At 39.4% G+C, this 15877-nt stretch overlaps 1 protein-coding gene across 2 annotated transcripts in view; it reads right to left on the bottom strand.

The window, feature by feature from the left end:
* LOC128448298 (inactive N-acetylated-alpha-linked acidic dipeptidase-like protein 2) overlaps positions 1 to 15877 on the bottom strand; it is a 447438-nt gene that overhangs the window by 225370 nt on the left and 206191 nt on the right. For both annotated transcript variants that reach the window (XM_053430883.1, XM_053430884.1), the window contains 2 exons: positions 7673 to 7792; positions 3583 to 3715 (listed from right to left, as the gene is read on the bottom strand). In XM_053430883.1, the coding sequence (XP_053286858.1) occupies positions 3583 to 3715; positions 7673 to 7792 (253 nt within the window). The remainder of the gene's footprint in view (positions 1 to 3582; positions 3716 to 7672; positions 7793 to 15877) is intronic.

Genomic DNA, 15877 nt, shown 5'->3' with positions numbered 1-15877 from the left:
CCGGCTTACCTATACGCTGCTATCCCAACAATAAGCCAGGGATCATCACTGAGGCTAAAAGTTCTTCCTAACAAGAAGAAGAAAGCCTTCAGATCTGGGGACAGAGAATAACTGAGGGTCATACACCATGACCTGAGAAGAAGCTCAGGTAGTGCAAGGACTCCTGTATGATGTGTGGACTGGAATGAGAGAAATGACTGGGTTAAAGGCGGGAGACAGACAGCCAGGAGACAGCCTGGAGAGGGCAAAAGAGCTGCATTTGTTCTTCAACAGGAAGATGTTGGAAGTCACAGTCTGTTGTAGCCAATGCACTGTGCTTTGCTGTGGTCTGCTGGGGAAGCAGAATCGGAGCTGGTGACACCAACAGACTTAAGAAGCTGATTCAGAAGGCTGGCTCCGTCACTGGCTGCCAACCGGAATTTTTTGAAGTGGTGGTTGAAAGGAGTGCAAGTGGTGGTGGAGAGGAGAGCTTTGAACGAACTGTTATCCATCATCCTCCCCACCATCCTCTCCTCCGCCTTGTGGACAGACAGTGGAGCACTTTTTCCAACAGACTGGATTAGCTCTGCTGCCGCAAGGAGAGATACAGGAATTTAATTTAATTAATTATTTCCTGCCTAAAGCAATAAGAGTGTTCAACTTCTCCCCCCTGTCAAAAGGTGATCTCTCAAAATATATAGGATACTAAACTATAGTTTCTGTCCATCCAGCTAGCTAGTTATCTATATATATGTTATCAAAGTATTATAACCAGTTTGTAATGCACTGTATATATACACATGTTAATTGTTCTCTTTATTATCTATTATCTATTATTATTATTATTATTATTATTATTTATTATAGCCCATATAACAATAGATACATATACAATTTGACATTTCAAAGATGTAATCTGTTCTAATCTGTTGACAATTTAGGTTACTATTTAGTAAATGGACGCCTCACCACACTCGGATTACTGTAAGAACTCCTTTCTATCCTTCTTATTTCTTTGTTGCCGTGCAATTTCCTACAGCCACAAAATAGAATTCCTACTGTTGTGTTTTGCTAATTGGTGCCGATGCATTTAGGGAAAAGGTGCAGACTTTGGAGGAATGGACTCAAGACTATAGTTCAACTGTGTGACCGTCTGACTATGGCAAGTCAAATTTTGGTTGTGTCTGGAACCTCTGATTGCTCCTTGCTAAAAATGCACGAAACCCATTCTAAGTCAGGCCAAACTGAGTTGTGCAACTCAAATTGCCCAGTGTATGCCTTTGTAGGCTTTACGCTTTGGGTCTGAACCCACCATCACACAGTGTACAGAGGGTAACGAGTAAACAGTAAGGCGGATGTGAATTAAGTTGAACTAGAAATACATTTCCTCAGAAACCCCCTTGGTTTGGTCAGATCTGAATGTCAAGGCAAATTCTACCACTGACATTAGGTAGAGGGAAGCACTGGATTTTAATTAATTGAATTGCTACTGCAGAAAAATTGATAAATCACATGACCTCTTTTCTTTATTTCATTTGAATATGCTTAGTTGTTAGCCTGCACCTCATGCTGCCGTAACATAATTCGTACTGAAGGTTTTTTCAGGATTAATAAAGAGATTTAACCAAGGCAGTCTCTGGCAGTAGAACAAAGTATGCTTGATATGAGTAATGAGGTGTCCTTTTACATCTTCTGTTCTTCTGAGCTGTTTTAGCACCGGGGACATGAGAGCAGTGCGATTGGTGAGAGACCAGACAGCCAGCATCTGTCTCGCTCTCTTCCACTTAAATACACACACACTCACACTCATGCAGTAGTCCAGACATCTGGTGGGGCTCTACTGGGTCTTGCTACTGTGGTACTGGGACTCTTACACGGACTAAAGATACTTCAGTGGTAATGACATGTCCCCACTGGCCAGACCGGGCAGAAACACAGGAAGTGGGGACAAGACTGAGGGTCGGGGAGGTCATCCATCATGGGAGAGTGATTTAAATACAGTAGAAAAGACACAGAGATACAGAGAGATATGATGTCCTCTTCCTGAGGCCAAGGTAAGACAAGTGAGTACGCTTCAAACAATGGCTACACTCCAAAGCAATAGTACTTGAACTGATCTGTACTTAAACTAATAGAAATAGTAAAATTCAATATCCTTAGAGGTTCAAAAAACATTTAACCATTGAATGGTCTGTTTCCTACAAGCTATGATTGACCATATTTTTTGGGAATCCTAAAATCTGGCTTGAAAAATATAACATGTACAGCTTTGATTAAAATAAAAATTCCTGTCTCGGGTTTAAAAAGCTAATAACTCTGTGTTAATGTAAAGGAAAAGGAATGTGTATTCAGGTTGTTTTAGAAGTGGGGATTGCATATAATCAGATGCTGCAAGAAATGAACTGATCTGTTTTATGGATATATATTTTTGAGATGCCAAACACTCTTCATAGATATACACTGTACATCTTAACCATATCACCAACTTAAACTTAAACAGTAGTAAACGTACGTTTACAATGTGTCCACATTATTGTGTTGTAGATTGTTTCAACAATAGAACATTTACCCCTTCAATCTATTCTCAATAACCCAAAATGACAAATCAAAACATTCATGAATTGTATAAGGAAGTAATCATTGACCTTTTTAATTAACATAAGAGCTCAGTCCCTTTGCTCTGGGACTCTAAACTGAGGTCAGATGGCTTTCATTTTTCTTGAGGTGTGTCCAGAGTTCACCTGTACCTGCAAATTGAATTGACTGGACATATACTGCCACAATTCACACAGTGTGCCAGGATGAAAATCAATACATGAAGTCCTAGGAACTCTCTGTCGACCTCTTTGATGAATTTGATGCAAATCAAACATCAGAAAAGAATAAAACCACTTCTAAAGCTCTTAGAGCTCCTGCTAGCGCAGAGGCGGAAATATATGTGAAATGGAAAAGGTTTGGAACCATCAGGACTCTTTGTAGAGTTCAACATTTGACCAAACTAATTATCAAAGCAGCAAGAAGTCTCTTGGTCAGGGGGGTGACCAGGAACTATTGGTATGACGCAAGGTAACTTAAAAGCACCACAAACTGCAGCCTGCAAAATGACCATGAAGTTGACTAAACACATCTCTTAAACTTATTCAACACGACCTGAGTCTTTTTAGCTCCTCCTGTGTATGTGTGTTGAAGATGTGCTTCCCCCCTTGGTGTTCTGTGCAAGGGGTTGGGGTGCATGGTGCTGGCTTTGCTATTGCAGGTCATTTACTGTGAATGAACTCCAGATGAACTGAGAGCCAAGTCTGAGTAATATAAGTATTGCTCAAAGGTAAACTCGGCGTATTTCAACACTGTGGTAAATAGAGTTTCTCGGTTACACACGTGCATTTGTTCACGAGCTAAAAGAACAATGGAGGCTGACAAGGTAGTGGAATGTTACAGGATTTAACACAACTTTAATGGAAGGTTTTAATAGTTGTCACAACGGAGATGAAATTTAAACCACATTTTAACAATCTCTAGCATTAGTTATGATTTTTCACTTCTGGTGCCTTAATACATATGAAAAAACAAAAACAAATTGGTCATCCAAATTCAATCACTCACCAATGGCAGGATTTCCTCCGGGGTTGAGGGTGACTCTGAACGCTTGATTCCAGGTGTGGCGGCCGGGGGGGGCGTCGCAGGGGTCAACGTAAAGCAGGGCACCCCCAAAACCCAGCTCAGAGAGTAGGGACAGCTGGACATCAACACAGAGACACATGGGACAAGAAAACAAAAAATAAAGAGATGGGACATCACACAAATACAAGAAAAGGGATGCTCCATCGTCCCCGTCAATGTTCGCAGGAAACAGCAGCAATCATTCAAACCAGTGAAAAGACCCTGAAGTTTTTGAAATACATTTTCACCTGAGAGCATTTTTTCTGCCACATTACAACTGTCATGAAGGGAGGATGTATTGCAGAACTCTCATAATAGAGTGAGTCCGTCTTTACAGATGTTACTCGTTGTCTATAAGTGTATACAGGGGGTGTGCAGTGTTTTCTCTTTGTCTTGATGTTGGTGCACTAGTGAAAAAATTAATGACATGACTTCTGACTTTGTTTTGGTTTTTCTCCTGATGATTATACTGCATTGCTGTTTATTAAGCTGCTTCGTGTAGAAAAAGTCGAGGGGAGATTGTGAGTGGGAGGACGAGTGCTGCAGCTGCTCCGTGCAGAGCTGAATTTCACTGTTGTCCATATAGGAGATGTAGCGTCCTTGTTTTTTATGAGCATGGATGACCATTATTGAATATGTGACACCAGCCATGGTCAGTCCCCTCTCATAACAACTGTCCTTCACTTGGAAACAGACACAGATATACACACACACACATACACACACACAAACACACACACTGATGTAAATATGTCCATGCACATGAATCACAGGCACTATGCTTTGCACACTTGAGTTCATCAGAACTTACAGGTGACAAATTAAAGCAAAAACCAGCTTAGTGTCTTAGAAAGGCGTCAAATATCATAGTAAATGTACTTCAGGAAAAAACTACTTCCGCCAGAATAGAAATGCCTAATTCGCAGACTGTAGTTCACTCAGAATTACAGAATAACTTCATATTGATTTGCAGTGATTCTTTCCTCGAAGGAGACAAGTGGACGCAAACCACAGCAGCAAACCACCGCCCACTGCATAACAGAACCACCGATCCCCTCACTGTGTGGGTCAAACATTCAGGTCCTCATGATTCTCTTAGTGCACGTCACATATGCACTCACCCACTTGTGAAGAATATGGTGAAGGATGACTCATTTGACCATATCACTCTATCACTTCCCACATCTGTGTGGACTGGTGCTTATGTTTTCTTGCATTCATCTTTGTGATGAGGGGTTTATGCACTGCAGCTCCACCTTAACACCCCTCTTCTCTATGTGGTTGTCGGAGGACTGTTCTTGCTGACACAGTCTCTTCATGTCCTGCCCTGACATTCTCAGTCTCCTGGGACGGAGGTTACAAATCACACCAATGCACGGGCATGACGGCCTTCAGCTGTGCGCTGTCCACCACAACTTCAGACCCTGTGTACTGACTTCTTGCCCAGAGATCCAACTGCAGGTGTCCCTGTAGCCGCTGAGCCTTTGTGACTGAAGGTCCTGCCGTCCGTGTCTCAACGATGACCCCCTTTCTTTCTCTTGCCATCTTTATACAAAATGTGAATCAACTGTTCTTGCCATTTTCATACATACCATGTAGGACGATGTCGTATTCATTTCTTATCTGTACCATGCAGTGCATTTGTGTGGAAGAATATGTGTTTCTCCACTCGTTTACTCCTATTTTCTTTAAATTTGTCTGCCTGTCTGTGGTAAGAGAGGACACACACACACACGCACACACACACATGACTGACATTCACATATTATATAGTCACGAGCATGAGGCAATGCACTTTTGTGAATAGATGTGCAAGAACATGACAATATGCAGTAATGAGCTCACATTGTGATTCTACTCCGCCTCAAATGAGTTGATATGAATGTAGCCAAGAGATTTCAGCTACTTGCTCAAAACATGTGTTACACGTGTGTGTGTGTGTCAAATATGAACTGTGTGTGTGTTTGCAGCAGCGGGCCTGCAGTCACCGTCACACACTCATTAGTGAGAGTAAAAGGCTCATCAATCATTCTTCCCCACTTACATGTAAAGGACAATCATTTCTCTCAGCTGCTGACACATGGGGACATTGTGAAGCACACATGATCAAATTTGTCACAAAATGTGGGCGAGAGGGAAAAATGGGTCAGCAGCCTGTTACTAGAAGGGTCCCATGTGACGCCAGTCAATATCTGTTGTAATGGATTTTTAAAAGGCTCGCTGTGTAAATGTAAATTCAGTAAGATGCCCTCCTCTTTAAACATTTTCTCGACTTTTCTTCCTGGTAACCTCCATTTACTCCTGTTATGGCTCATTAGCAGCTATTTTTCTACAACCTAACATTCAGAAGTAGATTAAAATCCGATGAATAAAGCAAAGGAAAAAGCTAAAAATATAACAATCAGCCAGAACATTAAAACTGGGAATTGGTTTGGCTTAGCTTTCTCGGTTAATGATTTGATGATTTTCTAGTAATTAAACAGACTGGATTTGTTAAAGAATAAAGGTTAAATTTGTGACCTGATGTGAGACATAAGTTAACTTTGACAAAACCTTCCCAACCCAATGGCCATATGACTTTGGTTCACAGACCTTTTAGTTGCAACTGACCACAACACGTCCACTGCAGGATGATTTATTATAATGCTTTTGTATTTCATGTGTAAGAGTGAATTTTTTCCCTTAGAATTGTTTGAAATGTTAGCTCATTAGTTTATTCAGACTCTGGGGATATTGGCTTGTTTTTTCCAGAGTTTTAAAACATGTGGTCGCTATGTGCATGACTGGAGCAGTGTTGGTTGTGTTTCCTTTCTTCTCTCCTCCCACATTAGCTCTACAGGTTAAATCAGCATGACTGGTCTCCACCTATGACTGGCCATGTTTTCTGTTTTGTCTTGATTAGCTGCTTGTTCAGAGGTATGTGGAGAAAGGTTGAGAATAATAGGAGAGTTAATGGTTTTGACCACATGGTCACCTTTTTCCTCCACATTTCTTTTGTGTGAACCTTTTGACTCCAGTTCATACACAGACAGGCAGCTTTTTCGCTTTTACTTTGACTCCCTGAATTGGATTGTTGTGTTTCTGTCTGCAGCTGCCCCCTAGACATAGCCAGGAGACGTAACGTGTTAATACAGACAAGCGGTGGTGATTAAATCTGAAATATTGATTATTCAACAAACTTCGTATACATTTTAAATATCCCTCTCAAATGATTTTGGTTTATTTGTAGGTCAAAGTATCAAAACATCAAAGGTAAGATGTCAATGGTAGACATCTATCACACTTTATATTACCTTCGTATGTTTAAATGTATTTAGTGAGCTAACATGTGATTATTACATTTCCATTTCTCATCTCACACAAGACCTTACCCCAAGAGTATGTATTCAGGTTTGCATAATTTAATTACTTTTAATTTAATGGAAACTGCAGATAAATGAATCCATAATTAACATGTAAGTAGATATTTATGTTTTGATTAACGGAATTTATATTTTCCCTGCCATCTTCTAATTGACGGGGAAAAAAATAGCTTGGAGCAGAATGTGGCACATATCCAAGCAGAAAGAGGAAGAATCAATCAATGCGTTGGTAATGCTATTTCTTATGAAGGCAAATGGATTCAGACATCTTTGCACTGAAGACGTGCAGACGCAGGAGTCAGGTATGATAAATCTACGGCAAATTTAATATAAAGAATTAGAGGTGCATGACTAGACATGAAATATGCCCTTTTCAGGTGGCTTTGCAGTCAGCTGCAGTTTCTTCAAAGGCCGGTGAGCCATGCCTGCCTGGTTACAAGTGCATTAAAATACCTGAGATCATTTTTGGAAACTTGGTTTTAAAAAAGCCTTTATTATAGGAAAATCTGGGTTTTCCATGCTCTTGCTTTTAAAGATCTAAAGAACTCATTCCTCCGTCTGAGTGAATATTTTTCCTGCTGTAGCATCAGGTAAATCTCAAGTGGAGCATTAAATCACACGGTTGATTCTCTTATCAGCAGGGCAGAGCGGTGGCACAGCTTTAATCTTACCTTGTAAAGCAAGGGTGCTTGGCCAAGCTTGACCACGGCAATCCGGTTGGTGAGGTTCAGGCTGTCTTTGGCTCTCCGCAGGTCATCCACACTCCCGTACTGAACATCCACCACCTCTCCCTGGTAAGGAGAAAACAGCACAGAGGCGCAGGGATCAGCCGTTACTAATATCGCACTAAAAGCCCTTTTAGTGCTCTTTTCCCAAGATATTAGTGTGTAATAATGTACCATGCAGATGTTAGGTGGCCTTTATGCCTTCATGTGACTCAGCCAGCTGTGTGCTCACCGGCTCGAAAAGCACTCAAATTGGCTATAGAAAAGTGCTGCATATACAGTGGAAGCCCGTGTGGGAATGAGTGAATGTGACTTGTAGTTTAAAGTACTTTAACAGGTTGATGAGGTAAGTCAAGGCAGTTTAATTTATAAAGCATATTTCATAAATGGTGGTAGATTTAATATTCAACAACACACATTCAAAATTTTACGGAAATCTAACATATATATATATATCAAGTATATATATATATATGTAGTTAATAAAATGCTAACATTCAATGATGGTTTGACCTTGTACATTTTATTTGTTAAATTAATCTTTGGTTGAATTCAATTTAAAGAGGTACATGATATATGATTAGCAAATTTAATGTAAGTTACTTAAAATCTGATGTCTACATGATTTGAAGAATTTTAAATATCTTTCCCTGCAACCAGACAAATCTTATAGCCCCTTCTTTTTTAAATAATTAAGAGATTCGATAAATTGATTGATTCCTGATAAAGCATAGCACGGTGATAGCACCTGACTTCTTTACATCACACTGAAATCACTTGGTTGAAGAGTTTGTTTACAAGTGAGTGTGTGTGTTTTGTTTGTGTGTGTGTGTGTGTCAGATTTAGTGAATGTCATCATCTCCCAAATTAAAGTGACCTAGAAGCTGTTGAGGAAAGTCAAAGCATTACTTTTTGGGGTCAATCCCTCTCTTTCTGTGTGTCTCCCATCTCTATCCCTCATTTTATCACTCTTTCTCTCTTTCTTGTTCCCCTGGCTTCTCAGTGCATCACCTGGGTCTGATTCATTTTTCATGTGGCCTGGGGGCGAGTGAAACACAATGCTGCAGTGGAGAGAAAACAGCGGGGTGAGAGAGAGAATGAGAGCGAGGGGGAGCCTGAGTTTGTGCATGTGCGTGCGAGAGAGAGAGAGAGAGAGAGAGAGAGAGAGAGAGAGAGAGAGAGAGAGAGAGAGAGAGCAGATATTTTTGCATCAGGAGAGGAGAGCGAGAGAGATTTATCACTCCTGCCTGCATTTGCATCATAAAAGGCCTCCATTTAAACTGCAGACCATGGAACAGTATGAGACGCAGCAAATTGAAATACAGAGTAACCTCTATAAGCACCGAGAGGATGCTGCTTGAACTAGATCCATCTCTCTTCTTCCTCACTGAAATTTGTCTTTAATTTCATCTCTTGGAGGTAATGAAATTAACAATATAGGCTAAGGAGCCTCTCTACGACAGCAAGCATCATTCTCCTGTTGAGATGAGGATCTATTCTTTTTTTTGCTCAGCCTGACATTCAAGAGTTTTCCATTGAGCATTTGAATGATGATGAAGGCCAAAACTTCTTGGCGTACTGTAAGGTTCGCCACTATTTTTTCCCCCCTTCAAATTATACATATTCAGTGTATCTGCTGAAGCCCTTGCTGGTGTTGTTCAACTTCATTTAATCCGTTCGAGAAAAGTAAAACTCTGAAAGTCGTGCAATTGAAATATTCCAAGGTGTAAATGGCTTCCTGAGCTTAAGAGTTCATTCACATCCTCTCCAGAGAAGATAATTTACTCCAGCTTATATGTATAAAGTGTCTCAAAAAGGAATCAGTCCACACTGGCCAGAAATTGTTCCACTTTTAGTGCTGTTTTTTTTACCAGATGAGCTCATTACAGACAGTTTTGCCAGTTACTTTTGTGACTGACTGTGTTTGATTGGTCATCTCTGCAGAAACATGGCTCATCTTCTTCTTTGCAGTAAGAGAAAATAAAGCTTTGCTACAGTAATAGGTAAATAATATCAACAGTAGTAAATAAAAAAAAGTGCTCAGCATCCCCATTAAAACCAACCTTAAACTGTTGCCTGATTAATTATCATGAAGGATATCTCAACTTAATGCTGACACTTCAAATTCAATGCAGCTATTATTTAGTATATATTTATCTTTATTTTTCTATTATTTTTATCATTATACTATTTTAGCTGAACTGTAATAATTAAGATATGTTATGATTTACATCCCAACACTGGCTGATATCGTCAAGAAGATGTAACATATGCTTTCCATGGAGGGGGTCCATTGCCCTATAGGAAGTTTTCAGCATCATGCTGTGCTGCACAATACGTGCATAATGCAGCCTCAATACACCTGTAGGCAGTGAAAACAATACACCGTACCCTTGTCCTGTACAATTACTCACATATTAACCTACGCATAATCTTACTTCTTTGAGCATTTTTCATCAGTATTTAGTACTCCCAACATATATTTAAAATGAAGGGTAGTAAGTGAAAGCAAATCTGTGAAACGTAAATTTGTCTGATTTTCTCTTTCTTGGCTGCATGTGAAAGGCTGACAGAAAAAAAGGAGAACAGCCATGTGAGGAGAAGACAGAGGAGGTCATGGATTGTTTGCAGTCTGATGATTGAAGGCTGCTCAGATCCAAACTGTAATTAACTCTTATCACATGAAGTAAATGAAGTGTCTTCCCAGTCACACTCTCATTATGTCAGACAACAAGGAGAGGCAGGCTGAGAGAGGGCGTGTGTTGGGAAAGCTTCAGACTTCACGAACTGCAAGTAACCGCACATTTCGATAGGTTCAAGTTCAGTAAAGCTGAAATTGAGATGTAACATGTTATTGATTCAATTTGTCATGTCATAAAAAAAAGATTTGAACTAGTTATAAATAGAAATACAGAATGAAATACTATACATAAAAAAATCACTGTTTTGGTGTTGGCACACTGATAAGACGGGTAACATTTTGTGAGATTCCTTAAAATGTCAAAAGCCCGAACTTGGCTGATAACGATGATCCCGATTACTGATGGTGCGAGTATTTGTGTGTGTGTGTTTCTGTGCATGCGTGTTTGTGTGTTTGCCTTGCTGCTCAGATGTTTTTGTGTGCAAAGGTAAGCCTGAATATCTGTGCCCATGAGATAGTAACCAATTCCACTACAATGACAAACCACTGTTTTGAAATTATTTTAGCCAACTTAAAATGAAATAACATTGTTCTAATGATCTTAAATTATAATCTTGAAAAGACAGATGTTGACTAATGTATTGTAAACCAGGAATATGTCTAATCCATGTGTATTTTGTCACATTAAGAGGGGGATTTGTATTTTGAATCATTCAGTTTATTCCTCTCTACTAATGCGATTTTTTTTTTATCATAACCTTAAGAACTCGGGTAATTATTACTTCTAAGATGCATTATAATGTGGCCTAGCTATATTACTTTTAATTACAATTACTCTCTCTTGTTTGCGGGGCATGATCACGATATATGCTTAAATTAGTCCACATTCTAAACGGTGTCCCTGTTTCACCGTCCATAGTCACAATCCTGTGGATTCATTCTTGTGGAGACAGTAGCTGCAGAGCATTCATAATCACTTGTGCTCATATTTGCATATTAATGTGGAAAAACTGCTTTTCTTGAGAAGGCAAGAACTCCATTATGCTCGGAGAGACAGAGTTCATATTAATTGCAGTCATGATTTATGTGAAGATAACTGTGATGACATAGCACTACTTTCTAAATAACCCCAATTACCTTAATTACAGATCTTATTAGTATAGCTTAACATATTAAAAGCAGTGTGGTTGATGCGGGATTAGTCAGTTTGAGTGTCTTGTTAATTTAAAACCTGTCTATTAACTAATTATATAGACTGAAGAGCAGTATACTGTTGTAAATAATTTTAAGGCTGTTTTTGGATTGCTGGGAAACAGTTTTAGAACATGTCTCTCAGCATTTGAACTCTGTATCTCATCATTAAAGATATTTAGCTGCTCTGACATTGAGGTTAGTCTGTACTTCTGTACTTTATGATTAATTTGTAAAAGATGAAAGATGATTTAAGTAAGTGAAAAGACAAACACAAAGTAGAATGACAGGGCCTCCAGAGTAATTACATCATCATGTAACTGATGTTAGTATATATTTAGTTATTCATTAAAATATAATGTTTAGAAAGTAACTTGCTCCAAATAAGAAAGTTTACACAGAGAAGGAAAATAGTCAAGATGTTTATTTTGAGTTTATGAATGAAAAAAACTGCACTTACAGTAGGTGAACCTGAACAGTATTAAACACATAGGCCTACCCACATATTGTTGACCCTCTAGATGTATTAATATTAGTACTAGTAGAAAAACAAAGAAAAATTATGAAATGCATTGTAGTGATGTATTTATAATTGGTTAGGTGGGCTGTTTGTGTGTTAGTGGTTACATAAGTGCGGCGGTGTTTTTTCAGAACGTGGAGGAGGTTAGACTGTGTAGGGAGAAAAAAATAAGGTGTGTTAATAGAGGCAAAAAGTCCAGAACCAATCATATGACCAGATTCTTTCGAAATTATATTGTGATCTCAAGTCCTTAATCACCACCACCCCTGTGATGACCTTCCCAGCCTAAGCAGTATGCATTTCCCCTGCCTGCAGATGGAGCCTTTAGTTTTCGCCTGGCACCAACCCTCCAGCGGCAGAGTCAGCTTGAGGACAAGGGGATGGGGGGGACCTTCAGAGGAGGACCAAAACATAGCTTCCTGCCCTCACTGACTTGGCTGTGTTTGTCTCCCAAAGGCATAGACTGATGGCATAGGTTCTGTCAGCCTGGTACTATACTCTACAGCTCAGCAGTTCCATTAACCGTCTCCTGCATCCACCTTCCTGCTCTCTCTCTCTCTCTCTCTCTCTCTCTCTCTCTCTCTCTCTCTCTCTCTCTCTCTCTCTCTCTCTCTCTCTCTCTCTCTCTCTCTCTCTCTCAATGCAATATTCAAGCCTTTGCCCATGAGATCAGCTGTACTCTGATGTTCTAAGCTTTCAGTTTTGACACAGGAAGAACCAATTGTGCTGCTCTTCAGAGAGTCCTCTTGGCCAAGATACTTCAACCCCCATGAACCAACTGAGGCTCTTGAGAGCAGCTGGGCTCCCACTTGTGTCCTCAATTCTTTCCATGGCAAATGATGGTTGTGACCATCATGACCAGACATGTCTAGTGAGTCAAGACAATGATCAAGATTTGTCTTTTAGTTTTGGAATCGCAGTTAGGGCGACCAAATGTGTCCAGCAAAAAGCAGCTTCCCATAATTTGCAGCATTTCAGACATCTTTCCTCAAACAATGAGGTTCCCAACCTCTCATATACACTCAAAAACGACCACAACCGATATGTCAACTATTTCACACAGACACACACAATTGTCCTTCTTTCTTATTAGTCACATTTAATGTCACGGCTATCTTTTAACTTTTCATCTCACTGCCCTTTACTGGTTTGGGGTACTAGCACTCCCCTCTTCTTGACCAGGCAGTATGGCGTGAGCCACCTTTCTCTTTTTTGAAATTCTTCAGTTAGAAAATGGTAGGGTAAGGGTTAATGGTTTCACTTGTCACATGATCAGCTTGCATTAGCCCATGTCGGAGTTGACAGAGAATACAGTGATCTGGTAGCAATGCTTGACAAGCTTGACCACTACTGTAGCCCATTGGGTGCTATGGAAACTAAGTCCAATTCCTTTCTCCACAAGTGCAAGTATAGGAAAAATGTATATATCCTATTTCATCCAAACTACAGAAGAAGATAATTTGATGTTGTGTTTGGGGGCGAGGACAACAGGTGCAGTGAATATCGGGTTTTGCCTGCAACTTTTCCACGGCAAGGCTTAAAAGGATGATTCACTGTTTAAAGCATCAATGAGGTTTTTGGTGTTGCCATGTCGAGTCACATTATGAAGCCTGCTCCTTTACCCCAGCTTACCTTCCACTTTGTCATTTGCATCCCGCTGGATCTGAATTGAATTGAATTTGTCTTCTACATAAATCATTCCTGTCAAAAGAGCTAACAGGTCAAACCATGACTCAGAGGACAAAAACAAAAAAAACAGGTACAACAAGACGATTGGATAAAATAAAACACAGCTACATGAAACCAAACAGCAGTTTGTAAAAGTACGTGTTAAATATAGAATCTTAAAACGTATTAATTCATTTAAAGCTTCAACTACTATTTTTTACTTCGATTAACACTTTTCCACGACAAAATAACTTCACTATGGCATTCTAAAGGAAGCTTTCCTATGAAACAAATACATTATTTAGGAAATTATTTGGGGATGAAGGCTCGTGTAAGGGGTAGCTAATAGGATCCTATCTTTTCCTATTGGTCCAGTTTTAGCATCACTGCACTGGCTGCCCATTTAATTTAGAACACACTTGATCAAAAACTCTTCGCTGTCTCAGCAACCAAACTGTCATCTGCAGACTCCGCTCCGCTGCTGCTTAAATCTTTCCTTTAGACTCACCTGCACAGGATTAATGTCTCATCTCCATTATCAGATCTTGCTATTTTTACCTTTTACACTTTTTTAATTTACTTAATTTAAATTATTCTATATGTTTTTATCAAACTAATAGTACCTGTTGTCTTATTTTTTATTTAATTTAATCTTAAAGAAATCAGTTCATATTTACTTCAAGTAAGATTATCTTTGACAATTGCATTGTCCCTTGCTAATTATTACCCCTTGATTTCCCCTACTGTAATTAAGGGAGCATATTTCCCTTTGAGCCAGATTTAATCTTTATTCATCTTGTTACAGTTTGTTAATTTATTTTATTTCTTTTATCACAATATTGTATTTGTTCATCAATGTATCAATGTATGGACTCAGTGCTGTTGATACATATGTCGTAGTTTTCCTGAAGCTTAATAAGTGCCACATAAATAAGATGTATTATCATTATTAAAAAATTTTCTTTACTCTAAATGCAGCATCCAGTAAAATTGATCAAACAGGGCTGTTGTAAGAAGGTGGTCGTGTTGTCAGGTTTGGCGCAGGATAATACTTTGGGGGTATCTTTTAACAAGGTTTATACTATGGTCTGTTAAGTTACGCCATATATTAAGTGGACAAGTCAGCTTCATCCATTTGAGAGTAACAGTACTGGTTAAAGTTATTGAGAAAGCCAAACTGATAGAATAGAATGTACATTTATATTTAAGTCTATGATTAATATCAAGCCCAGGAACATGGTCTGCTATTTATCGAGGAAATTTATTACAAAAATCACAAGTTAGCATCTGTTACAGTGTCAGTCCATGCAGTATTTACTTACTCTACCAACTTATTCATGTGTGTCTTACATGTTCTTACATGTCCTTACAGCTGTGACCAGATGGTCCTGAGGCCCTGCAGGGAGGCTGTTCTCTCGCTTCACTTGATGGATAACACCCTCTGGTGAATGTGTACTGCACCAGAATGACTTTCTGCACTTCATGGATGTTGATGTCGGCCGGGATGCTGCTTGTGTATTTTCTCAGCGTGTTCTTCACAAGTTATATGGCTCCTCTGACATCTCGGTCTGTCGCTTTCCACAACGAACACTGTCCTTCAATACTGGTTATTCTCCTACTCAAGAATAAATAACCCCACATTCTCTTTCCTGTGCTTCTCGTGTTCTGCACAATGAAGGCTACTTATGAAACATTCCTGTTTACTTGTAAACTGAATAGAAATTCTACAGTTGTATTCTTTACAACATGGTCTTTACAAGTGCAAAACACACAGTCTGCTGTAACGACATAACAAACAGTACATTACCATGTGCTGGTATGCGATTAGTAAAAGCAAGTCCCTGTAGTGCCAAGTGGAAGCATAGGTTTTTTCAGGCAATTGGCATAATTTCTTTGAAAAACATCCCCTGTAAGCCGAAGGTCACAGGGTCAAACCCCACCGTGTCAACTCTGTCCAACAGTTCGGACTCAGTCTAATGGAGGTGTCACATCATAAGACACTTTGAATGGTTGCTTGTCTGCAGTAACCCGGTGAACTCAGAATCCATTTAAGGTCTTAAGCTGTTTACATGAAGATTAGATTCTCCATGACTGAGCTGCTATGTAACCATGAATAAGCAAGTTAAAAATT

The sequence above is a fragment of the Pleuronectes platessa genome, chromosome 9, assembly GCF_947347685.1.
Source record: "Pleuronectes platessa chromosome 9, fPlePla1.1, whole genome shotgun sequence".
Lineage (NCBI taxonomy): Eukaryota > Metazoa > Chordata > Actinopteri > Pleuronectiformes > Pleuronectidae > Pleuronectes > Pleuronectes platessa.
Note: the sequence above shows the minus strand (reverse complement) of the source record. Positions and strands in the feature narration are given on the sequence as shown.